Source organism: Mustelus asterias, chromosome 9 (assembly GCF_964213995.1).
Source record: "Mustelus asterias chromosome 9, sMusAst1.hap1.1, whole genome shotgun sequence".
NCBI lineage: Eukaryota > Metazoa > Chordata > Chondrichthyes > Carcharhiniformes > Triakidae > Mustelus > Mustelus asterias.
In genome coordinates, this window is record NC_135809.1 from 102,001,151 (window position 1) to 102,028,549 (window position 27,399).

At 39.5% G+C, this 27,399-nt stretch overlaps 1 protein-coding gene across 8 annotated transcripts in view; it reads right to left on the reverse strand.

The window, feature by feature from the left end:
- Positions 1–2,439: 2,439 nt before the first annotated feature.
- The window catches only part of znf143b (zinc finger protein 143b), a 94,662-nt gene continuing 69,702 nt past the window's right edge, over positions 2,440–27,399 (reverse strand). For all 8 annotated transcript variants that reach the window (XM_078220702.1, XM_078220699.1, XM_078220696.1 and 5 more), the window contains 6 exons: positions 18,693–18,872; positions 17,191–17,415; positions 14,898–15,052; positions 7,265–7,426; positions 5,538–5,720; positions 2,440–3,875 (listed from right to left, as the gene is read on the reverse strand). In XM_078220702.1, coding sequence (XP_078076828.1) covers positions 3,786–3,875; positions 5,538–5,720; positions 7,265–7,426; positions 14,898–15,052; positions 17,191–17,415; positions 18,693–18,872 — 995 coding nt within the window. In that variant the 3' untranslated portion in view covers positions 2,440–3,785. The remainder of the gene's footprint in view (positions 3,876–5,537; positions 5,721–7,264; positions 7,427–14,897; positions 15,053–17,190; positions 17,416–18,692; positions 18,873–27,399) is intronic.

The window sequence follows — 27,399 nt, forward strand, 5'->3', positions numbered from 1 at the left end:
CATCATCCAGAAAACCATCAGCTTCCACCTGGGCTTTAACAGCTTCTACCTCGCTGCCACTTCTTTTGACTCCTGCACTGCTGGTATTCATCTGCTATTCAGTACTGGATCAGTAGACATTTCCTCCAATTAAATGGAAGGCCTAAACCATGGTCTACAGTGCTCATGACAAACTCTGTTCCCTAACCACTGAATCCATCCCTCTCCCTGGTTACCTTCTGAGGTTGAACTAGACCATTTGCAATCTTCGCATCCAAGTTAATCCTGAGATAAGCTTCTGACACGATATGCACCGTATCACTAAGACTGACGATGTTTCTTTGCTCTTGGGGCGTAGGGATATAGGGGGGAAGGCGGGATCAGGATATTGAATTTGATGATCAAAATGAATGGTGGAGCAGGCTTGAAGGGCCAAATGGCCTACTTCTGCTTCTATTTTCTATGTTCCTATGACTAATTCTACTTTGGTTACATCACTAATTTCTGCCCATTCCTCTGATGCTAAATCTTTTATCCATGCCTTTCTTTCCCTGGACACACAATTGCAATACTCTCCTGCTTAGCCACTCATTTTGCACCCTCTGAAGACTTGACCTGTCTAAAACTCTTCTTCGAAAATCAACTGGTCACCATGACTCTGTTTCCTGTCTCACAGCCAATTTCATATCCATGCTGTTACTGTTATTAACCCTGTTATTTCACGGGTTCTAACTTTGCTGACAAGGCCTATTATGTGACACTTTCTCAAGTGCCTTTTGGAAGTCCACGTGTACCAGATCAACTACATTACCCTTATCAACATTAGTTTTTAAAGCACGCAAAAACAGAAAATGCTAGAAAATCTCAGCAGGTCCGACAGCATCTGTGGATAGAGAATAGAGCCAATGTTTCAAGTCTGGATGACCCTATGTCAGAGCTGGTTGTTTTAAAAGTGCTAGTCTTGCAACCTCGTTACAACCACGAAATATAAAATAAGACACATGCGTGTCCAGTACTGAAGAATAAAACTTCAGCAAATAATTAATTGAAATTATCAATGTCCTCAAATCACCTCAATAATTTCCAACCTCTGGTTTTATTCATTAAAATAAATCAATATCATACACAGTTATTTCAAAGTTCAAAAGTTTGTGTGAATGACTAATGCATCAAGATGTGTGTACTTGCATATTCAGAATTTGAAAGTTTGGTTTGGGAGGTGGGAACTGTGAATTGACAAAGCTCCAAAGGAAAAGTGTCGCTTGTAGTTTAAATGCATATTCACCAGATTATCTGGAGCAAGATCTTGTCAATTCGCAATATCTGGCAGTGTTTACTAAAGTACACAATGAAGTTTCATTAATCTTCTGGCATCAGCAGATTATTAATTAAATGGTCATTCCCTATTAATTGAACCTCTTCCAAAGGCTTCAACTCCTGATAGCTAGTCAGTGTTCAAAAGTGTACATACATATAGTTTCAGAGGCATAGTATGATGCCCCATAATCGACCAGTCCAACCGCTTGTCTAACTTGGCCAAGAGTCTGGAGAACTGGTACCATCTACAAAAGCATATTAATCACAATCTTTGAGAGATGATGGGTGAGGGCAGAAGAAGATACCCTTTTGTTGCTTACTGTGTAGCCTCTTTCTTTCAACTGGTTAACTAATTGAACATTTCAAAGTGCCAAAGACATTTGACAGCAGATCTGCAAGTATCTTTTGGTGTGAAAATAAAACCTGATTATCCTACATGAATTTCCATTTTTCCATATATTCATTGCTTAACCAGGGATGCTGTTTGATAATTATTTAATAAGTAGGAATTCATAGAACAAGTTCAAGGAACTAAATGACTTACTCCTAACTATGATTAAATATACAACCGGTTAGCACTTAATCTAAAAGCATAAACAGCTTTGCAACTTGACTTTCGAAAAGAAATAAAATCAGTTGGAATATATGGAGCACCTCATCAAATGTATCAGAAATATGTCAAAGTAATTCAAAATTATTCAGAATTGCAGTAGCTGCTACACAAAAAACACATCAGCCATTTTTAATACTGAGTACAGTGAAGAATGAGTTATAAATGCAATTTTGGTGTTGCTGTTTTAAGAATTTTGACCAGTAGGGCCTTTCCTTTTGCCTCTTTTTGAATATGGCCTTGGGATCCTTATCTTCCTACAGAACTAATGGAACATTTGGGGGAGCCCCGGTTTATAATATTTCATTCATTGAATGACACTCCAACAATGCAATATTCCCTTAATACAATGCTGGGATGTCAACCTAAATTATATGTTGAAGTCCTAAATTGGTGCTTGAACTCTCAATCTTCTGACTCCTGAGTGCTACCAAGTAAGTCAGACTTCCAAGTTCAGCTAGAATGAATAATGAAGAAGGCCATAGAGGTTTTTAAATATTAAGAACTCAAATAAAAACCCTCACAAGAGAATTAATTTCAAAATATTTTTTTTTAATATACTTAAAAATATTCCCTGGCAACACTTGCTGACAAGAAGTTAAACTACTACTTAAAAATAAAAAAGTAAACATTTTAAATTTTCCCTAATTTTTTTTTAAAATAGCATAGTAGCAAGAACTTGTTTGAAGTCTCCTTAACAAAAGAGGCTTCTATGTTTTAATAAATCAGTCTTTCTATAGATAGGTGTTATTGCCCAAATCTAAGCATGTCTGATTTAAAACCCTATGCACAGGATGTACCTTTATCATAAATTCAGCAAGTCATTCAAGCAATTTAATGTCTTTTTTTCCTTTTGCTTTAGTCAGTTAAAATGCCTTCAGAATAATGCCTAACACAAAAAAGAATAAAGTGTGTTATTTTTGAATAAAGCAACATAAATTTAGATTTTATGTCTTTAATATTGCACAACCAAAGCTCCTCTTTTTGAATTTTTACATGATCATATGTAAAAAGTAAAATGTAGGTTACATCTGTGGTATTAGTATGTATTTACAGGTAATTAGTCACAAGCAAAAGATCAAACATCTTTTAGTAGTATGAAATAAATTTCCATAAAAGTGTAAAACTGTAGTCCCAAATATGTTCACCTCCTTAATGCTTATACTAGAATATAATATTCTATCACTTAGATTTCCCAGGTGCTGAAATACATGCAGATTTAAGTTTATAACGCATGCTCGGGCACTCCACATTTTTGGGCCTACAGTTTAAAGTACCTTTAATATTTACCTGATTTGTCTACTCCAAACTGTACACAGTCAACAGGCAGTGATAATTTCACTCTAAAGCTGCAACATATCATAAAAAGTTTTAAAAAATCATGTTTATGCAAGCTTTAGTAAAAGTCATTCAACAGGAAAATGCATATGTGTCTAGTAAAGTTAATTTGGAATAAAGAATCCACATCTTTAAACTGGAAATCAGTAGTACAGTAAATATTCTTTCAACTCATACATCCATCTCTAACATTGGTTTGCAGAGGTACTTTAAAAAAAGTGTGATGTATCTAATGCACCTGAGCATTGACAAAATAAATTAGAATAGTATACAGCATGTCGTAAGCGAAGAGTGAAGATAAATTAATACTCAAAACCTCGAACTAGTTTGCAGTGTCACAAATTTTGCTTCATTAATTTATTTTTAACTAGTACTCTAAATGGAGGCTTAAAATTCATGATGTTCACAATATATTGCAGCTTTAAAAATGTTTAAAAGCTACACAGAGCCTGTGAGTGATACAGTCTGTGTACTATATACAGTACAACTATTGTGGGAAATAGGCAGAACTGCAGTCCTTACATCATTTTCAATTACTCATTTATTGATGTTCATCAATCCCTGGTGTTTCACCATGTTGTATTCTCGATGCTATTCTGATCGCTTCCTCCAAAGATTGCTGCTCACCAAGCTATGAAAAAAACATAATATTACATTTTACAAAATCATATTTATGTAAAAAAGTGCATTTGTCAGTTCACAACATTATGCCAATGATTTAGATGTTCTGTCAATCAAACCATACTCAACAGCTTAATTTGTATGGATAGTAAGTTAGTTAAATCACAGGTAGCAACAACAACCTGCATTTATACAGTGCCATTAATATAAGAAAATGTTCCAGAGCTTTTCACATAGACATCATAAAATAAAAATGGGCATCGAGCCAAAGGAGCAAATATTAGGTAAGATAAGTGGAAAGACATAGGGTTTAGGTAGGGATTAGAAATAATCCATTGCAACCTCAAAGATCTCAATGTGTCCTGCACAAGTGGTATCAAAGAAGGTGCTGCACGTGGCAGATCATCAGTTACCAGCTTTCAAAACTTCAATAACTATCTAGGTAATTGGAAATTTTACTCAGGAAACTTAACAGTGACTGGAGGGCTATGGGATGGTGGGGGTCGTGCAGGGGTGGAGCATGATGAGGGGGCACGGCCGGGGGTCAGGCAAAGAAGCTCATCGGGAGGGTCTCAATGCCGATGACCAGTGTTTGGGAGGGGGTCTCCCAGTGCACTTGGAGATTGGGACACCCTTGAAAAAAGGCACTCTGTAGCCACGTTCACCGGCATGTTTAGCCCCTACCCTGACTTGGTTTCAACTCCTTATTTTCCAAAACATAACTTGGTTTCAGTTTAATACAACTTGGTTTCAGTTTAAATAAGGAACTGTGCATTACAAAAACAGATGATTTGGTTAGTGAATTTGCTGCTTTTGAATTTAGAAATCAAACTAAAAATGCATCAATGATTATTGGTGCCCTGATGAGATAGAGTTTTTCCCCAACTCCCACTCATAACTACAAGTTCCTAACCACAAGTCACCAAACACTAACAATAAGAATGGAAATAAATTACAGTGTAGTATCAGTCAGATTACAATAGTCTTTTGATTTGGAAAGAATGTAATCAATAAACATAAAGCATATCAAACTTTATTGGTGCATAACGTATAATAAATGTAGTAGCATATAATAAACGTCGTAACTGTCCCCACCCCACAGTCAAAATACTGGCATGTGTTCAATACCAAATAAACAACAAGGTTTTAAAGATATAGGATCAAAGGGGAAGCGAAAATGATGAATATACATGAACACTGGACTTCAACATCAACCATTAAGGACACTCAGCAAACAAAGATCTGCAGTATAATACAAACTCTTGGGTCTTCCTATTTTTGGACTACTTTAACAGGGCCATAAAAAATTGGAACAGGAGTAGGCCATTCAGCTGCTCAAAACTGCTCTGTCATGCAATGGGATCATGGCTGATCCGACATTCCACACATCCACTTTCCTGCTCTTTCCCCATAACCCTCGATTCTCTTACTGATTAAAAATCTACCTATCTCAGCCCTAAATATACACAAGGACTCTGTTCCCGCTGCTCTCTGTGGCAAGAAGTTCCAAAAACCCTCAGAAGAAATTCCTCCTCATCTCCATCTTAAATTGCCTTCCTTTTATTCTGAGACTATGCTCTTACTCTGAACAAAACCTATGGCAAATAATTACAAATGTTCATTATATACAGCAGAAATTTTTTAACGTAAAGGTAGAATGTTCAAAACCCACCTGCACTGCAATTTGAGTGCCGTTTGCAGTAGCCAGCAATGTTACAGGTCGTGCTCCTCCAGTCACCAAATGATGCTCATGGTTCTGGTGAGTAACCATTTTTTCCACTTCAACAGATGCAGCCTGTAGTGCAGCAATAGTGGTCTCACCTCTCATCACACAATCTGGTGTCACTATAGCCACCTTTTGGAAAACAGATGCTTTCAATTAAATGCCAGAATTTATAAAGCACGTACTCTCAGAATGTGTTTATTCATTTAATATATTTGGTTCAATTATGATCTTTAGGATATTATTTTGAATAGTGCTGTCAATTAGTTAATAGTAACTGATGATATTTCAACAGAACTTTAACTAGAATATAAATGGCGTACTGAAGGCAGCTGTTAGTCAATGGTGAATTATTCTAGGGTCATCTGGTTTAGTGGTTGGAAAATATTTTGCCTATGATCATCAATATTGTTACAATAAAATAAAACTATTATATATGTAATTGATTTAAGTATTGTTTGTTAAGTTACTAAAATATGTAGTAAATAAATCTCTTTCACAAGCCAGTGAACAACAACAGACTGTTTAGCTGGATGTTGCTTTTTAAAGAAACTAAAGCAGGTAGCAAACTGGTATGTCATGTTAGAATTCCAAAATGTGTCTTTGTAGTTTTGTACTGTTCTCACCCACACACGTTTTCAGCTAAGACCTCACTGCTATGAGACAAACAGAAGCTTAACATTTGCAAAAGAGCGAAGAGGAAGAGTGACCTTGCTATGTTCTCACAGACCTGCTTGGGAGCTGATCTACAAACAGCCTTTTTAACAGGAGAAATTACAGAAGGAGAGCTTGGGAAGGCTTGAAGAAGAAGAAAAAGAAGAAAAAAAGTCAAATAAGCTGTTTATACATAGTTAACTGCTTCAAGTCATATCTACACGGGAGTCAAGAATGGGGGGGGGGGGGGGGGCAGACAAGAAAGTGATGTTAAGGCCACAATCAGATCAGCCTTGATCTTATTGAATGGCACAGCATAAATGGTTTACTCTTGCTCCTATTTCTTATGCAAGTCCAATAGCAGAGCTAGGCTTGACTGATGGAGAGTTAAATTTGAGGTTAGGCCAAATTGGCAAGAAGAGGACAAAGTTGTGAGTGGGGTATACCTGGTCCAAAGGCCAAACTGGGAATTAGGCTGACTTGCAACCTAGAGGCCAAAGACAAACGATTAAAAATAAATAAACACTTGCATTTATATATAATGCCTTTCATGACCCAAAATATTTAAGTCAATGACAAGGGATTATGGGAGTGAAATTAAGGCAACCTCACATTGGCCAATCATGGAACGACTGCGATTATGAGGATATCCCTTAACTGCCACTGTTTAAGTCTACATTCTGTATTTATGTGCATGTTGAATATGCAGTCTCACATTGGTTTCCTTTTCAAAGTTTTGTTTACAGCAGCCTGATGCAGCAAGTAGAGGGGAAATCTGACTAATCTTCATCCACATTGCTCAAGCATGCAGTGGATAGGATAGATTTATTTTGTTCTGAGAATGTGGTAAGAGAAAAAATACAGAGGATTTAGAAAAAACATTGAGAACTTGCACAATTGTGTGGAATTAGAAAAGAAATATGTGCACATATCTGGCCCTTTGGTATCAACAGTTTGAATGAAGTATTATCCAGAATGCCACTGATCTCAAATTTTGAATATATAAAACAAAATTCCTTTACCTGTTGACCATCTGAACCATCTGTTGTCACCATTGTAACTGAGTGCGTATCTTGTGTGGAAATAACTGCATCGTGTGTTGGAACCGTGATGGTAGTGCCATCCTGGGTTACCATCGTTATAGTATTGCCAATCCCTTGCAGATCTGTCTGAGATATATTGACCTGAAACAAACAAATAAAGCTGGTTACAAATTTTAACATGCAGAGCCAAGAATTTATTTTTTGCTAGTTGATCCAACGAATACTGCAAATGTAAAGGGAAGTGTTATGTTCAGGTGGTTAGAGGGCAGAGAACAATTTAACCTGGGTGCTTACATGTATTTTAGTCAATTTCAATCTCATATTATAATCCTTATGTGTAATATTTATGCTGTCCTTATTACATGATATTGTAATAGTACATTACTTTTAGTGTGAAGAAAGAGCGCATGATAAAACTTTTGGGGTTCATTGTGTTATTTGGCGAAGTGTGTGTGTAAATGTAATTTAATTAAGCTGGGGACTAGGTATCTACAGGGTTTAGGACATCAAAGGGTCTAGGTGTGAAAGGCAGACACTTGAAGTAAATATAGCCAAGTTGAATTTTCTGCAAACAAATAAGACATGGGTAAAAACTTGCAATGGGCAAAGAAGGTTTGTTGTGTTCAATTGTTAAATTTCAAAGGGAAAATAAAGTTAGGTTATTCAACTTTATTTGTCCCGAAAGTGATGATAATAGGGCAAACATAAAATATTTTTATGGGAAAATGCATTTTAAAGAAACATAGGGACAATGTAGTCAAGATGAAAGCTAGGGGAAAGTACTTAGAGAGATGCAGAGAGCTTAGGGGGAGTGGCCATGTATGACTTGCAATCGTGTGATCTGTACCGGAGAACTGTATGGAAGCAAAGTGAGGCAGTTTCAGCTACGGTCACGGGCATTCGGCCTCTGATATTCGGGTAAGCGTTCTCCAAGGCGGCCTTCGCGACACACGACAGTGCAGAGTCGCGGAGCAGAAACTGATAGCCAGGTTCCGCACACACAAGGACGGCCTCAACCGGGATATTGGGTTTATGTCACACTATTTCACATAAATATTTCTGCTTTTTTCCTCCTGAGTCTTTATCATGCGATCCTAGAATCAGAATTTATGTCACACTATTTGTAACTCCCACAGTTGCGTGGACCTGCAGAGTTTCACTGGCTGTCTTGTCTGGAGACAATACACATCTTTTTAGCCTGTCTTGATGCTCTCTCCACTCCCATTGTTTTGTTTCTTAAAGACTGGATTAGTTGTAAGTATTCGCATTCCAACCATTATTCATGTAAATTGAGTCTGTGTCTTATAAGTTCTGTTTGTGAACAGAATTCCCACTCACCTGAAGAAGGGGCTCAGAGCCTCGAAAGCTTGTGTGGCTTTTGCTACCAAATAAACCTGTTGGACTTTAACCTGGTGTTGTTAAACTTCTTACTGAGTTTCAGCTAACCCAGAGAATTTATTTTCAGAAAGCACAGTTGCATTTTAAAGTTTCTTAAATTTCTACACTGGAGTGGAAAAGAGAAAGAAATCCCGTGACATACCTTTCCAATAGCAACTGTGGGTTTACTTTGTGGTACTATTACTGGAAATTTTATAGATTAATTATCTGTAACGGATTGGTGACTAAAGGGGTGTTTATTTGTGAATCTAACCAAGTAGGAAATTGTTTTGGATGAATGTTCTGTCAGACTAATTTTAACTGTGTAAACATAATCCTGTGTATTTAAATTTTGTTTTGCTAATAAATGTTTTAATTTAATATGTAAAATCTCAAGTGTTTCTGAAATTCCTGGCTTCTGACTTCAATACATGCATCTTCCCATGGCAAAAATGCAAAAAGAAAAAGCTGAGATAGTTTGCTAAGTTTCCTGTTGAGACTTGGTTTGTGTGGCATTTGCCACCTGCCAAATCATAAAACATTTAAATAGCAAAACTTACAACAATTTGGGGAGAAAATACACAATATTGGTTGGAGTAGAGGAGTCTGAAAAACTGGGTTACCAAAGTAGGCATGAATCAGCTTGAAATTACATCTGAAATTTTTAAAAATATAACTCACGTGCTTAAGAGAAAGGTAGGAATTGACAATAGGATAAAAACAGACAAGTAATCAAAATGGAATGGATCTCAGCTGAGCTGATGAATAGTAGGATAGGGAAAGTAATGGTGTTATTTCTTGCAAGCACAGGAATTGCATGCTATACGTAAGATTTTATGGTCTGGATTTTTTCTTTCCCAATAATGGAAAATGCTGAGATGTTTATTGTCTTGAGGGCTGCAACAGCACAGCAATTTCCAGTGATTTGAAATAATCCCATTAATCTGTTCCAAGAACTCTTACAATATTTAGAGAATCATACACTGGATTAATACTCCCCTTGCTATGCTACTGTAGAGTTAAGAATCTCCCTCTCCTCCCACAAATCCACTATAGACTACAGAAGCAAAGGTGTGTGGGGCAGAGGTTAGGGAAGAGGGGAGAAAGAGCAATGATTGTTGATTTTAAAACTATGAGAGTAAAGTTAACACAATGCAAATGTCTGCAATATAAAACTATTTTGAAGATTATGGAGTATACATACTGTACTCACAACTACTTAAATGTTAATCCTTTCTGCCTCAGCATGGACAAAAAAAAATCATGTACAATGGTTAACATAATTCCGAGTTAATATGTTTTGGACCAACTACAAAGAGCATTAGAAACAACAGTTAATTAGTAGTAATCAAATACTGTTTTCTACATGCTTCAATTGCACCGCATTTCTGAAACCAGGAAAACTCTCCATTTCAGGCCCTGTGTAATTGCAAACTGGTTTGGCACACTTATGCAATGTACTTTACAGTAATTCACAGATTTGCCTGGAAGACTCAATTTTTTCTGCAGTGACAAGGTCGACAAACCCTGGATAAAAAGAATGGAACTAAAATTCACAAAGTGTAAACTGAAGGCGCAAAATGTTTTTCTAGTTTCATTCTACCATGTATAATGTTTGTATTTTGGAGTTCATAACTCATTATGTTAGCGAAAAGAACCTATTCCAAAATTCTCATACATATTGAACATAGATATCTAAAATCTAGTTTATGAAAAGGCCTTCCACTTAGCAAGGAATCCAGTGGAATGGAGGTTTGAGTAGAATTGAACAGAGGGGATTTGACAAACACACTGCAAGACTCCTTGAGAAACTCAACAATAAATTACTCCCTTCTTGGAAACATGACGCAGAACAACTTCCAACTTGTTTTTCTCCGTGAAAATCTTTCAAGAACATTACATGCGCAGTGGACAATGGGGAACCTGTGGATGTGGTGTATCTGGATTTCCAGAAAGCATTTGACAAGGTGCCACACCAAAGGCTGCTGCATAAGACAAAGGTGCATGGTGTTACGGGTAATGTATTAGCACGGATAGAGATTGGTTAACTAACAGAAAGCAAAGAGTGGGAGTAAAGGGGTGTTTTTCTGGTTGGCGATCAGTGACTAGTGGTGTGCCTCAGGGATCAGTGTTGGGACTGCAATTGTTTACAATCTACGTAGATGATTTGGAGTTGGGGACCAAGTGTAGTGTGTCAAAATTCGCAGATGACACTAAGGTGAGTGGCAGAGCAAAGTGTGCAGCGGACACTGAAAGTCTGCAAAGGGATATAAATAGTCCAATTGAGTGGGCAAGGGTCTGGTAGATGGGAGTACAATGTTGGTAAATGTGAGGTCATCCATTTTGGTAGGAATAACAGCAAAATGGACTATTATTTAAATAGTAAAAAATTGCAGCATGCTGCTGTGCAGAGGGACCTGGATGTCCTTGTGCAGGAATCTCAAGGAGTTGGTTTGCAGGTGCAGCAGGTAATTAAGGCGGCAAATGGAATTTTGTCCTTTATTGCTAGAGGGATGGAGTTTAAAAACAGCGAGGTTATGTTGCAGCTGTATAAGGTGCTGGTGAGGCCACACCTGGAGTACTGTGTACAGTTTTGGTCTCCGTACTTGAGAAAGGATATACTGGCACTGGAGGGGGTGCAGAGGAGATTCACTAGGTTGATTCCGGAGTTGAGAGGGTTGGCTTGTGAGGAGAGACTGAGTCGACTGGGGCTATACTCATTGTAAATCAGAAGAATGAAGGAGGGATCTTATAGAAACATATAAGATCTACTTCCTTCAAAATAAGATAGAAGCAGGGAAGTTGTTTCCACTGGCAGGTGGAACTAGGGGGCATGGCCTCAAAATTAGGGGGAGCAAATGTAGGACTGAGTTGAGGAGGAACTTCTTCACACAAAGGGTTGTGAATCTGTGGAATTCCCTGTCCGGTGAAGCAGTCGAGGCTACCTCATTGGATGTTTTTAAGGCAAGGATAGATAAATTTTTGAATAGTAAAGGAATTAAGGGCTTGGTAAGCAGGCGGGTAAGTGGAGCTGAGTTCAGGAAAAGATCAGCCATTATCTTATTGAATGGCAGTGCAGGCTCGAGGGACCAGATGGCCTATCCTGCTCCTAGTTCTTATGCCCTCATAATATTGAAATTAGTGTACGGTCAGGAAAGAAGAGGACACATCTCTGTCAGAAAGTTTAATTATGTATAAAAGTGAAGTTCAAGAAACAAAAGTGATAGTATGTAGAACGTGACTAACATAAATAGACAGACAAATAAAGAAACAATGATAAAGGTAGCGAGAGATTTTTTTTAAATCAGCAGATTCATCTATTAAGGATCTGGGTCATTGAAAAAACAAATGTTAAAAAGGAACAAGAGCTGCAGAAAACATACAAGTTGTTCCAATCTTGAAAATGTTGCTGCATTGCAAGACAGCAGTTATCATGCCATGTTGTAATGTGATGTGGAGATGCCGGCGTTGGACTGGGGTAAACACAGTAAGAAGTTTAACAACACCAGGTTAATGTTGTAATGTGACATTTATGACGCAATCTCTGTGTAAAGTCCTTTACAGCAGTTAAAAATTCAAATATTTGAAGAACTCAGCAGCAGCGATCGAACTCGTATAAAACTGTCAATTCGTAGCTGACCATGAGTCCAGATTTACAGTGAAACGCCTCACCATGCCATTAAAGTTATAATCTAAAATCTTCCTAAGTGAACACGATAGCTATTTTACAAGGTCTGGTTCTGATGATCACAGTCAACTCCATAGTTTGCAACTCCCTCTATTGTGAATTTGGTTGTACACTGCAGTTTGTTGCCCCAAAACTTTGCTCATCTGTGAGTTAAAATGTTAATCTTCCCATCTGAACACGTGTTGGTTTCGAAAGGTTAATAAAAGATTGAATTCAGAGGCCAGTGGGCAGCACGGTAGCATAGTGGTTAGCACTGCTGCCTCACAGCGCCAGGGACCTTGGTTCGATTCCTGGCTTGAGTCACAGTCTGTGTGGAGTCTGCACGTTCTCCCCATGTCTGTGTGGGTTTCTTCCAGGTGCTCCGGTTTCCTCCCACAATCTGAAAGATGTGCTGGTTAGGTGCATTGGCCTTGCTAAATTCTCCCTCAGCGTACCCGAACAGGTGCCAAGAGTGTGGCGACTAGGGGATTTTCACAGTAACTTCATTGCAGTGTTAATGTAAGCCTATTTGTGACACTAATAAACTTAAAAAACATTGCTCGTCATTTTTCCCACAGCAAAGCGCGCACACCACATGGTTTGCTGTGATTTACAGGGTACAGTATTTTGCAGTACAGGCAGACCCTTCAACCACAGTTGGTGATTGCTGGATGGAGTTCAATTTCCTCATAGCAGTAGGCATAGTTATATTATATATAAAATTAAGGATAAATGGGATGAAGCTGCAACAACAACCATTAAATTACTGCTGGAAAATAGTTTGGCCTGAATTTCCCCAATATGAATGCTGAAGTGACCATAACTGTCAACTTGGCCAAATAAGTTGGAGGACACACTTCACCTGGACAGCAATGAGACAGCGCAAGGTTTGAGGCCGTCACTCACCTTCAGGCAGCAGAGAGCACCGGATCTGAGGGGGACACGCTTCACCGGGACATCGATATGAGAGCGCAAAGTTCAAGGCCGTCACTCACCTTTAGGCAGCAGAGAGCACCGGATCTGCGGGGGACATGCTTCACCGGGACAGCGATATAATAGAATGCAAGGTTCGAGGCCATCACTCACCTTCAGGCAGCAGAGTGCACCAGATCGCGATGGGCTGAGTGGCCTAATTCTGCTCCTATGTCTTATGGTCTATCTGCGGGGGACAGGCACTGCTCAGATTGCACGCTGAGTTAGAAAATAATCCAAGGGTAATGTCACATGAAAGCAGTAAGACGATTGGTTGGCAAGAAATTGCTATTAGGGACTGTATTTAAATAGCTGAAGCTAAAAGAAATATTTTATTTATTGGGAAAAATATTTTTATTAGATTTGTTCTGTTCGAAGGTGTAAATTTCATATTTAAGACATGTCAGGTGAGGACAGCTGAGTGGAATGTGTGGCTTGTCACGTGTGGGGAAGTCTTGGATGCTATCAGTGTCCTGGATGACCACATGTCCAGGAAACGCTCCCAGAAGCTGGAGTTCTGGGTTTCGGATCTTGAGCAGCAGCTGGAAACACTACACTGCATCCATGAAATTGCGAGTTACATGGATAACACGTTTATATTAAGGGTCACACCACAGCTCAAGGGACTAGAAGAAAGAGAATGCGACCACTAAGCAGTCCAAGAAGAACAGGCAGATAGTGCAGGAGTCCCCTGTTCTCCCGCTCACAAATCAGTACTCAAGTTTGGAAACTGATGAGGGTGCTGGTACGTCAGAAGAATGCAGTCAGAGCCAAGCTTCTGGCAAAACAAGCACCTTGACTGTGCAGGAGTGAAGGAAGAGCAACGGTGATAGGGGATTCATTAGTCAGGGGAGCAGACAGGCATTTCTGAAGCTGAAGACGTGACTCCGGGATGGCGTGTTGCTCCCTGATGCCAGAGTCAAGGGTGTCACTGAACAGTTGCAAGGCATTCTGAAAGATGTTGTGGTACATGTAGGTACCAACGATATTGATAAACTGAAGAATGAGGTCTTGCATCAAGAATTCAGGGAGCTGGGCAGTAGATTAAAAAGCAAGACCTCCAAGATTGTAATCTCTGGATTATAAGGGAGTTGAGCATTATGGGGGACAGGCAGGAAAATGATGTTGAGGGCATAATCAGGTCAGCCATGATCTTTTTGAATGGCGGTGCAGTTCAATGGGCCGAATAAACAAGCTTGGCTGTTGCTCTAAAGATAAGTCTTGTCCATTCTTTTAGGTCCTGCATTTTGGCCATGTAAAAAAAAAAGTACTGAATTGCACCCAAGTCTTTGCCAATGCTGCTGTACTGTATATAAAGATACAGAGATATTAATAGTAAGATACAGCGTGATTCTCTCTCTGTTATTATTCCCAGCAGTCTGACTGATGTTGCAAATAGTGCACATTTTAATATGTTAAAATATTTTTGTAACTTTACCTCTCTGGTCCTATTGCAAGAATAGAGAATTAAAAAAGAGATAAGAAAGTAGACAAAAAGGATATAGACTGGAAAATAATAGGCAAAAGAAGAAAAAAAAGTTAAGAGACTCCAAAAAGACTCCCAAGATGGAAATTTGAATAGAGTCTTTTTCTTACCTGTTGTTGCGTACCATCTTGCGCAATAAGGGCCATATGTTGACCTACGTCTGCTTGTGCAACTGTAGTAACTTGTCCAGATAACCCATTATCTTCTTCTACTCCTGTTACATAAGTAATTGGTTGTCCCTTAAGGATTTCATCCCCAGAAGTAACTTTTGAAACAAAATAAATCATAAATAGTATGTTAACACCTGTTACTAGTTTGGGAATGTTTTATGAAAAAACATATGGCGGTTAGTTTAAAATGAGAAACGCCTAGAAGAGAAAAAAAATGCAGGTATATGGGAATACAGTAGGGGAGTGGGGGGTAACTGGATTATTCTTTGAACAGACTTGATGGGCTGAATGGCCTGCTTCTGCACCACACTCTTCTATGATTCAATAATACCATCAAAATGCAAAGTAATGATATATCAGTCTCTTGTGCAATAAATTAAATACTTTCATAGGTTATTTAACTGAGACCTCACAAAAATATATATAACCATTTGATATGAAAGCAGTTTGTTTTTAAGAGAAAGCAGATATTAACAATCCATAGTTTATAATGTCTGCAAGAAAATTCCTGTTCTCACTCTGTTGAAATCATCTTGCCAACATACAAAATATTGCACAAATCAACTGATTTCTATCTTCTGCTGCAGCACCTAACATTGATGAAATACTACTAATGCTGTCTGTGGCACTGACTTCCTGTTCTAGTACGGTGACAGGAGATACAATGAAAAACTGTGCTTTGTGGCTATTTTGTTTGATCCTGGGGTGATCATAACAAAGTACAAATTCACATTCCCTCTTGCTGAGTGAATGTGCTGACTGTTTTAAAACTACAACTGATAGTACACAAATTTCTAAAAGAACAGAAACTCATTTATATTGGATGAATCAATAGTCTTAGTCACAAATAATTATTTGATTGGTCAAACAGTATGAGAATCCATGCAAGCCTGAGCTAAATTCATTTAAAAAGTCAGTATCAAAAAGTCAGTATTAAATAGAAAGAAGATCTGGCCCCAGTTGATGCTCGTTGGAAATTCATGACCAGTACATCAACCTCGAGGTAGAGAGGCAGAAATCACCACCTTTCTGAGAGAATGAGAATAATTAGAGAAGTGGAAGGAAAATATTTAAAAGACAACTACAATTGAGGTGTTTATTATATAAAATATTTTCATAATTACCATTCATTCATACCTAGCCACCTAATAATAAATCTCCAGTTGCCATTCACACACCTGTAATTGGAGGTTTCAGACTCAAAAGGGGCCAAATGCCAAACCAGATAATGAAAAGACAGATAGAGTTGTGCAGCTGAGTATGTTATACAATGGCAAGTGTCAGATTTGCAACAGAATCTGCTGCGTTTAATTTCCTTTATTGTAACGTGGAGTCAGAAAGCTGCAAGAAGCTGATGATTAAACAATATGGTACAGTTAATTTTTGTTTTATTAATATCCTCTCCTGGAACTTAACAAAATCCAAGCTTCAAAGGGCAGCATTCTAAACAGCACCTCACCTGGGAATGGACCATTGACTGCCAAAGAGCACTACCACTATGGAACACGAAATCCAAGCACAGAAGTGATAGAATCACACTGATATTTCAGTTTGTGTTTTGAAATTACATGCTTTGAATGAGTTCAATCTGTCTTTTGTAGTCCTGAGACACATGAACCAGCAAGTCCAGATTTGATCGCTGTTTGTATGACCGAGCTGATCTGAGTTAGAATGACAGCAGAGTACAACAACTGACTTTCACACCTCTGAGCTAGAAAAAGGGGTAAAGAAAATTAGCCAGATTCTCACTCCTGATCATGATCCATTGACTCCTGTTGAAAACTGCACCCACATGGACTTCGATCATGGTGCCCACTCTAGTCAGTAGCTCAATGCTCATTATTGAGGCTAACACATCAGGAATTGCCACAAAGACAACCCAGCACCGATGAACCTATAGTTAGCACTAGTCTGCACCTTCAGAAGAGTTGCTGATATTTCACAGATGAGAGAAATTACCATTAAATAGAACTTGAACAGATCAATTCTCAACGCAAGGTCAAGGATCAAGGCCTTGAGTTTCTGTGGAGTGCATTTACAGTGCTATTTTGAAAAAAAAGTCTGCAAGTTTTTCTCTTACATTTCTGTTTATGATTACAACTTGCATGGTGCAATGACACTTTTCCGAAGTTTGCAAAAACATGGTTTTTTTGGGATTCGTCAGCAATATTAAATATTACCAGTTGACCCGTGACATTGTTCATGGACAAAAACATAACAAAATTGTACTCACCATCCTGTGGTTCAAAGAAAGTCTCTTCTTCTTCAGTTGGCTCACTGTCCCCATGTGCAGTTCGTTTATGCATTGCCAATGTAGAAGTTTGTTTATAGGTTTTGCCGCAGTGGTTACAGTTGTAAGGTTTGGAATGTGTATGAACAACATGATGTTTATATAAACTGGAGTACTCAGTGAAGCGCTTGTCACAACCAGGTACAGTACATACGTAAGGTTTCTCTCCTGCACATTTTAAATAAGGAAATCACAATTACATAATGAAGATAAATTCAACAATAAAAAGGAAAGCCTCGAGTAAAATGTTGCAGGAAATCTGCAAAACTAAACCACATTCTTATAAAATCTTTTCTGTCATTTAATAGCTTGAAGAGAGTTTTATTCTCTTTATTCATTCACAGGATGTCACTGGCAAGGTCAATATTTGTTGCCCATCCGTAATCATACTCGTGGCTGACTAGACCATTTCAGAGGACAACTTCGAGTCAACCACGTTGCTGTGGTTCTGAAATCACATTTGGGCCAGACTGGGTATGGATGGCAGATTTCCTTCCCTAAAAGGCATTAGTGAACCAGATGAATATTTACAACTGGTATACCTTCAGGTCAGCAGAATTAGTATTTTATGGTCAGAGGTCCTATTTTTCTCTTCCCTTTTTATTACAAAAATAAAAGCAGCTTACTGAAGCACTGTTGCAACTGTACAGAGTTGTCAGATTTTCTGTTTTGTATCAGAGGTGTCCAACATGCAGTCCAGAGGTCAAATCTAGGCTGAAGCCTCTTTTTATCTAACCTGTGGACCCTTTGCCAAATGCTTCTAACCTTTGCTTGATGAAAAAGAACTATCTTGCCCTCTATAGATACAAGGAAACTGTACAGGGTAATTATTTGCGTAAATAGGACATCCTTCCTCATGTTGTTTTAGTAATCTTCCCCCTTCCAGTACTTAGTCTCGTTATTCAAAAAGTTAAACCTGACATTCAGGCTTTGTGTAGGTTGTTTAACAAGGGAGTTGTGAGAGGCAACTCTTATTCCACTAAATCTGGTAAATTATTGATTGAACATTGCAGAGTCTGTGCTATGGTTAATGATTGAAAATACAGCCCTGATTCCAATTATTCAATTGAAAAAGATATATCTTCTAAACTTAAAAAAGGTAAAGGAATTGAGTAGAAGGGAGGTTTCAAATTCAAGCATATCTTATCCCTGTGCTGCTGTTGTGTGCCTTTTATTAAATGACTAATTTACTTAAATCAGTTAGAGCCTAAGAATAGGCCATTCACCTTCTCATGTCTAGGTAACGTGTAACCTAGGAAAACTGAGGTGAAACAAAAAGAGGGCAAAAATAGTGGAACCACTTCATCCCAAAGAAGCATTCAAAAATTACATTTTTGATCTAAATAGCTTAAATGGATAGTTACACAGATAAGATGCTCTCTTAGGCAATACATTAAAAATCAAGCTATAGGAAATGACTAGCAGCACTTTATTCTGATTGATACCTGTGTGTATCCTCATATGGTTCTTGTAATTGGTTGCACTAGCAAAGGCTCTTCCACAGCCTGCCTCTGGGCAGAAATATGGCCTTTCACCTGTGTGCGTCCGAATATGTACTTTACGAATATTTGATGTGGTGAACGATCTGCCACAGCCTTCAAAAGGACATTTAAACGGTCTTTCGCCTGTTTGTCAGATAGAATGCAATTTGATGTTAACAAAAACAGAGCTCAATACACGCAAGTAAAGCAGCTGCAATTTCTGGTTGACATATAATAGTGACTAACGTATTTAGCATATTTATATTTATGGAAATATGTACTTGAAAGTTAATTTAAAATGTGAAGAAACTGTCACAAAAAATCCTGCTACATATTTGATGCCAGACATTTTTGATTTACTTATTATTTTAGCTTCCGCAAAATACAGTTTAAAGTCAAAGCAGTAAAACAAGGATGTAAAAGGTAGCATACATTTTATTTTGAAGTTTTTGCCAGATAACTGTTTTGGTTAATATTTAATTGATCTAGACCATATAAAATTGCTGCCATCTACTCAATTTTTCAAAAATAGTACTAAAACATTCTGAAACATTCATCTTGCTATAAAAATCGAAGATCATTGATAGTGGGTCAAAATCCTGGAATTCATGGGAAGACATTATTTGAAAGATTGGACCCTTTTTAGAACAGAGGGAATTAAGAATGATTGATAGAGGTGTTTAAAATTATGAAGTGATGAGACACAGTAAATGGTTTATTTTAATGATCAAGATGTCTAGAATGAGGGGACCATGATCGATATAACAGTAAATATAAAAGTAGGGCCGAGAGCAGAAGAAACCTTTTGCACACGAGGGTTGTGAGGCTGTAGATTGCAACACTAAAGTTAGTAACTGAAGCAGAGATCATGTCAACATTTAAGAATAGATTATATAGTTGGTGAAAGATCAATAAAAGGATATGGGTACGTGGAGAGTTTATCAAATTAGAATGATTGCTCGTGTGCTAGACAGACTTCAACATGGTTATGTCAACAGCACCACCCAACCCCTTTAACCTTTCCATCTGGAAGAAAAATGCTGCAGCCACATGGTGAAGTACCATTGTCAGATTCCCAGCAAGTCACACACCATCCAGACTAGGGAATAAATATATTGCCATTCCTTCATTGATAGTGGATCAAAATCCTGGAATTCATGGGAAATTATGGGTCGGCAATAGATATTGACCTTGCCAGCCAGTCTGTAATGAGTGGTTTGAATGGTCCATTTTCATGTTGTAGCTTCTGTGCAACAGAATGCTCATTTGCCTTTGAATCATAGAATCATACACAGTAAAAGAGGCCCTTCAGCCCATCAAGTCAGCACCAACACGTGAGAAACACTCAACTTTCCAACTAATCCCATTGACCATCACTTGGCACATAGCGTTGAATGTTATGACATGCCAAGTGCTCATCCAGGTACTTTTTAAAGCATGTGAGGCAACTCGCCTCTGCCACCCTCCCAGGCAGCACATTCCAGACCGTCACCACCCCCTTGGTAAAAACATTTTTCCTCACATCCCTCCTAAACCTCCTCACCTTGATTCTATGTCCCCTCGTGACTGACTCTTCAACTAAGAGGAACAGCTGCTCCTTATCCACTTTTCCATGCCATATTCTTACATAGAAACATAGAAAAACTACAGCACAACACAGGCCCTTCAGCCTACAAAGTTGTGCCGAACATGTCCCTACCTTAACGATTACTAGGCTTACCTATAACCCTCTATCTTACTAAGTTCCATGTACTTGTCTAAAAGTCTCTTAAAAGACCCTATCGAATCCGCCTCCACCACCGTTGCCGGCAGCCCATTCCACGCACCCACCACCCTCTGAGTGAAAAACTTACCCCTGACATCTCCTCTCTACCTACTCCCCAGCACCTTAAACCTGTGTCCTCTTGTGGCAACCATTTCAGCCCTGGGAAAAAGCCTCTGACTATCCATTCGATCAATACCTCTCAACATCTTATACACCTCTATCAGGTCACTCCTCATCCTTCGTCTCTCTAAGGAGGAAAGGCCGAGCTCACTCAACCTATCCTCATAAAGCATGCTCCCCAACCCAGGCAACATCCTTGTAAATCTCCTCTGCACCCTTTCTATGGCTTCCACATCCTTCCTATAATGAGGCGACCAGAACTGAGCACAGTACTCCAGGTGTGGTCTGACCAGGGTCTTATATAGCTGCAACATTATCTCACGACTCCTAAACTCAACTCCTCGATTGACGAAGGCCAGTACACCATATGCCTTCTTAACCACAGCCTCAACCTGCACAGCTGCTTTGAGCGTCCTATGAACTCGGACCCCAAGATCCTTCTGATCTTCCACTCTGCCAAGAGTCCTACCATTATTATCTTCCGCTATCCTATTTGACCTGCCAAAATGAACCACCTCACACTTATCTGGGTTGAACTCCATCTGCCACTTCTCTGCCTAGCTTGCATCCTATCAATGTCTCGCTGCAACCTCTGACATCCCTCCACACTATCTACAACACCTCCAACCTTTGTGTCATCAGCAAACTTACCAACCCATCCCTCCACTTCCTCATCCAGGTCATTTATAAAAATCACAAAGAGTAAGGGTTCCAGAACAGATCCCTGGGGCACTCCACTGGTGACCGACCTCCATGCAGAATATGACCCATCTATAACCACTCTTTGCCTTCTGTGGGCAAGCCAGTTCTGGATCCACAAAGCAATGTCCCCTTGGATCCCATGCCCCCTCACTTTCTCAATAAGCCTTGCATGGGGCACCTTCTCAAATGCCTTGCTGAAGTACATATATACTACATTTACTGCTCTTCCTTCATCAATGTGTTTAGTCACATCCTCAAAAAATTCAATCAGGCTCGTAAGGCATGATCTGCCTTTGACAAAGCCATGCTGACTATTCTTAATCATATTATACCTCTCCAAATGTTCATAAATCCTGCCTCTCAGGATCTTCTCCATCAACTTACCAACCACTGAGCTTAAACTCACTGGTCTATAATTTCCAGGGCTATCTCTACTCCCTTTCTTGAATAAAGGAACAACATCCGCAATCCTCCGGAACCTTTCCCGTCTCCATAGATGATGCAAAGATCATCGCCAGAGGCTCAGCAATCTCCTCCCTCGCCTCCCACAGTAGCCTGGGGTACATCTCATCCGATCCCGGCGACTTATCTAACTTGATGCTTTTCAAAAGCTCCAACACATCCTCTTTCTTAATATTTACATGCTCAAGTTTTTCAGTCCACTGCAAGTCTGCACTACAACCACCAAGATCCTTTTACATAGTGAATACTGAAGTAAAGTATTCATTAAGTACCTCTGCCATTTCTTCCGGTTCCATACAAACCTTCCCACTGTCACACTTGATAGGTCCTATTCTTTCACGTCTTATCCTCTTGCTCTTCACATACTTGTAGAATGCCTTGGGGTTTTCCTTAATCCTGCCTGCCAAGGCCTTCTCATGACCCGTTCTGGCTCTCCTAATTTCCTTAAGATCCTTCCTATTAGCCGTATACTCTTCAAGATCTCTAACATTACCAAGCTCCCTGAACCTTTTGTAAGCTTTTCTTTTCTTCTCGACTAGATACATTACAGCCTTTGTACACCACGGTTCCTGTAGCCTACCATAACTTCCCTGTCTCATTGGAATGTTGCTATGCAGAACTCCAGACAAATATTCCCTGAAAATTTGCCACATTTCTTCCGTACATTTCCCTGAGAAAACCTCTTTCCAATTTAAGCCTCCAGTTTCCTGCCTGATAGCCTCATAATTCCCCTTACTCCAATTAAACACTTTTCTAACTTGTCTGATCCTATCTCTCTCCAATGCTATTGTAAAGGAGAAAGAAATAAGATCACTATCTCCAAAATGCTCTCCCACTGAGAGATCTGACACCTGCCCAGGTTCATTTCCCAATACCAAATCAAGTACAGCCTCTCCTCTTGTAGGCTTATCTACATACTGCGTCAAGAAACCCTCCTGAACACACCTAACAAACTCCTCCCCATCTACACCCCTTACTCTAGGGAGATTCCAATCAATATTTGGGAAATTAAAATCTCCCATCACGACAACTCTGTTATTATTACACCTTTCCAGGATCTGTTTCCCTATCTGCTCCTCAACATCCTTGTTACTATTGGGCGGCCTATAGAAAACACCCAGTAATCCTAACCTCCACCCACAGAGACTCCGTAGACAATCCCTCCATGGTGTCCATCTTTTCTGCAGCCGTTACACTATCTCTGATCAACAGTGCCATTCCCCCACCTCTTTTGCCTCCCTCCCTGTCCCTTCTGAAACATCTGAAACCCGGCACTTGAAGTAACCAGTCCTGTCCCTGAGTCATCCAAGTCTCTGTAATGGCCACCACATCATATTTCCAAGTAGTGATCCACGCTCTAAGCTCATCCACCTTGTTCACAACACGCCTTGCGTTAAAATAGACACATCTCAAACCTTCGGTCTGAGTGCTCCCCTTCTCTATCACCTGCCTATCCTCCCTCTCACACTGTCGACAAGCTTTCTCTATTTGTGAGGTAACCTTCTCTCTCCCAGTCACTTCAATTCGATTCCCACCCTCTAACCATTCTAGTTTAAACACTTCGATCAGGTCGCCCCTCAGTCTTCTCTGCTCCACAGAAAACAACCCAAGCCTATCCAACCTCTCTTCGTAACTTAAATGTTCCATCCCAGGCAGCATCCTGGTGAATCTCCTCTGCACCTCCTCCAATGCAAACACATTCTTCGTATAATATGGCGATCAGAACTGCACACAGTACTCTAGCTGTGGCCTCACCACCACTTCCATCAACTCTGACATGACCTGTTTTTGCAATCCAAGCCTCAATTGATAAACCAAGTGTCCCTTATGCCTTTTTCACCACCCTACTAACATGCCCTTCCGGCCTCAGACATGTAACAACAAACATGCCACGGTCCCTTTGTTCCACAGAACATCCTAGAGTCATGCCGTTTATTGAGTACTTCCTTGTCAAATTATTCCTTCCAAAGTGTATCACCTCACACTTCTCAGGGTTAAATGCCATCTGCCACTTATCTGCCCATTTGGCCATCCCATCTATATCTCAGTTAACCACCCAACCAATCTTTTTGTCATCCTCAAACTTACTAATCCTATCCCCCCACATGGTCATCTATGTCAATTATATAAAGGACAAATAATAGGGGACCCAGCAAAGATCCCTGTGGTACACCACTGGACACTGACTTGCAGTCACTAAAACAGCCTTCTGTCATCACACTCTGTCTCCTACAAATAAGCCAATTTTGAATCCACTTTATCAAATTACCCTGTATCCATGTGAATTTGTCTTCTTTGTAATTCTCCCATGTGGGACCTTGTCAAAGGCTTTGCTGAAGTCCATGTAAACTACACTACTCTCATTTACACACCTGGTCACCTCCTCAAAAAATTCAATCAAATTTGTCAGGCATCATCTCCCTCTGACAAAGCCATCCTGACTGTCACTGGTCAGGCCTTGCCTCTCCAAGTCGGTATGGATGCTTACTTTATTTCCTCTTTTTGCCCTGTCTCCAACATTCTTCACTTGTTACTTCCTATATGACAGCAGATATTTTGTTATAATTTGTTCATTTGTGAATTTCCTCAATTCAGAATACAAACTGTGCTCTGTGAAAAGATAACCCACTTCAAAAACGGACAAAGGAATAGAACCATTCAAAAAGCAGACTTGAAGAGCTCCGAATGCAGCACAAGTTAATCTAGTGTGAGTAGCTGAGCTCGTCAAAGTGATAAATGCTGATAAACGTCAAGCCAGCAAAGCTCAGATCCCATGAATTCAATTTAATAAAAGGATGATCCCAGGTTCAATGATTGGAGTATTCTCTGGATTAGGAGGGGAAAATCGACCATTCAAATTGTGCTACTCCGGAACAGAGGCGGATTTACATTTCATGGGTCCCTGTGTTCAACTTCATTTTCAGAGTCCCCACACTCCCAATCCTAGGATCTGAAGGCTGAAGCCCAACTCTCGTGTGCACTCTCTCTAACCCCTCCCCCCATCCCTTGGGTGCACTCTAAAGGGCTAAATGGCCTACTCTTGTCCCAATGCAAATATCAATGAATGGGGTTTGGCATATGTGTGCAAGCATTCATGCATCAAGCTTTTTCTCCAGCCAATTCAAATTACCCCAGATCTTAAAGAACTATTAGTCAATTAAATAAACAGCTTGCATAGTACCTCCTTTTTCTTTTTTACAGCATTCACGGTTACAATTTATCTGGTCCAACAACCTGATCAATTTTCAGTGCTTAAAACCAAGCTAAGGCAAATTATGCATTTCCATTTGAGGAGTCAATATCTAAAACATTTGTACCTACTGCTGCATTATCTTCAATTGTGAAAATGAATGCAAAACATACATATTTACATTTCAACCATATCGTACTCTTCAATCCGAACCACCTTGATAAATCTTTCAAAGGACCTATATGGCTTTTTGACCACTAATAGAACTTATAAAGCTTTTTCACGGGAATGCCATCTGATCAATTATTTTATTCCCCAACCCATTTTTCACATTCAGTTGTGGCTTTAGTTAACTTCAGATGCATTTGATACTGAGACATGCAATCCTGCCGATGTTTTGTACTTTGTTCAATATTTTTGAGGCTACTTTCTGACTATTTATGTAAATGACGTTAATTTTTCTTCTCTATAACTTATTTCCATCAACTAGCACACCCCATCTCCATTTTTGAAACCTTTCCATTCTTACAGCGGGTACAGTAAGTTGTCTGCAGCAATAACTTACACAATCAAATGAAATATGATGCTACAATGACTATTGATATGAATTGAGGGGGTTAGGACATGACATATTCCCACTAGAGACAGTGGCAGGAATAGAATCCATAGTATATTTCACATCTGAAATGTTTAAAAATACAGAGAAGTATGGGAAATCGAACAATATGGACGGTTCTTTCTGAAAATTGTGCAGTTACCATGATGGGCCAAGTAGCTTCCTTTTGTGCTGTGAATTTGTATGGTTCTCGCATGGAAATTGGATATCATCTTACTGATTAAATCCATTACTTCACAACATATTGAGCAAGGAAGAAATTCATGCCTGCATCCTGAACTATTTTTTCCCTCCCATCTTATCCATTGAATAAGGCAACACACCCTAATTTCTGACCAATTATCACTGTTGCTAATTTTAGGTATTGTAATTATGTTTCAAATAGGATAAATGAAGTAACTGACAAAAACATCTGGGGTCTATATTCTTGGAGAATTTGGCTTTACATGTTCTAAGTCTTGATCCTTCTAAAATATTTATTAGGTTGGGAAGTCTAAAGAGGACACAGCCCTGGTGCTGTGATTTTAAAATAGAGGCCTTGACTTGCTCCTGCTTGGATAACACAAATTAAGACATTAATTGAAAAGCAGAATACATTATTCTTTCTGAAAAATCCAGGCTTAAAGTGAACTGACTTGGCCTTGTCTCAGTGGTAGGGCGAGGGATTTATCTACAGGATGTGCTTCTCTCTCCCAGTGAGTTGGTGGTGCACACCTGCATGCCACATCCAACTGTGACTGTGTCAGTGGCCAGGTGCCACTGTGGTGCCAAGGGCACCACCCAAGTGGTAGATGGGTTCACTGTTGAAGGAGCCTGAATACAAACAGGTCTCCCACACACAGTCATACTCTCTCCCATGCAATCAGTGTTTTCCTACTGCAGGATGGGGGAATGAAGGAGAGGGTGATTGGGGGGTGAAGGAGGGGTATGAGGCAGAGGGAGTTAAACACCTGTGAACCTGTTTCCTGCCGCCAGAGGTTAGGATTTACAGGTGCGCACCTCTAATTTCAGCTGCGCCCACATGACAGCCATTCATGCTCGTGCTTTCTCTGATTTGAACTTCCAAACCCTGGCCACCAACTGCTACTGTGCCCCCATCAGTCACCACTGGGTCTCCCCCTGATTACATACCAACTCTTTTCACTGTGTATGTGCTTGGCCATTTGCAACATAGATACTTTAGCACCAAATGTGTGAATGTCTCCATAGTGTCTGTGCAGAACCGAAAGCTGCAGCAAATCAGATAACTCTGTGCTTGGCTGGGAATAGTGATTGACTTTTCAATTGTGGGCAGGTTTGCAAAGTATGTCTGTACCTGATTGGCTGTAAGCTACACAAAAGGAGAAAGCCAACACTTTGAGGCCCCACGTCCCTTTGGGGCCATGTGCCAGGACATGGTGTGATTCCTAATTTCCCAGCAAGGTGTTAATTCCATGGGCAAAGAAAATTAGTTGAAAAACGAGAGATGGGCAAAATAAGCAACCCCCTTCAAAGGCCACAAGCTATCCATAAATTTCAAAACTGATAAATTATGCTGGTGGTTTTCTTTTTAATTATATGTTAAAAGTCTGTACTAACTCAGCCAAATCCAAACCCTGCACATAATTCTGGGATTATTGGTATAAAGTCGGGTAACTATGCAACTTTGTGATTAGGCCAGATTTGGTTGTTATAGTAATAAACTTTTGTTGAAAGTCTTGTAAGCAAATAGTCTGTGATAAAGTCAGGTTCTCCCAAATGCTTAATATTTTATGGCTATTGATAAAATTATCAAAAGGCAATGTATAAATTTGGCACCTCATAAAAAAGCACAATT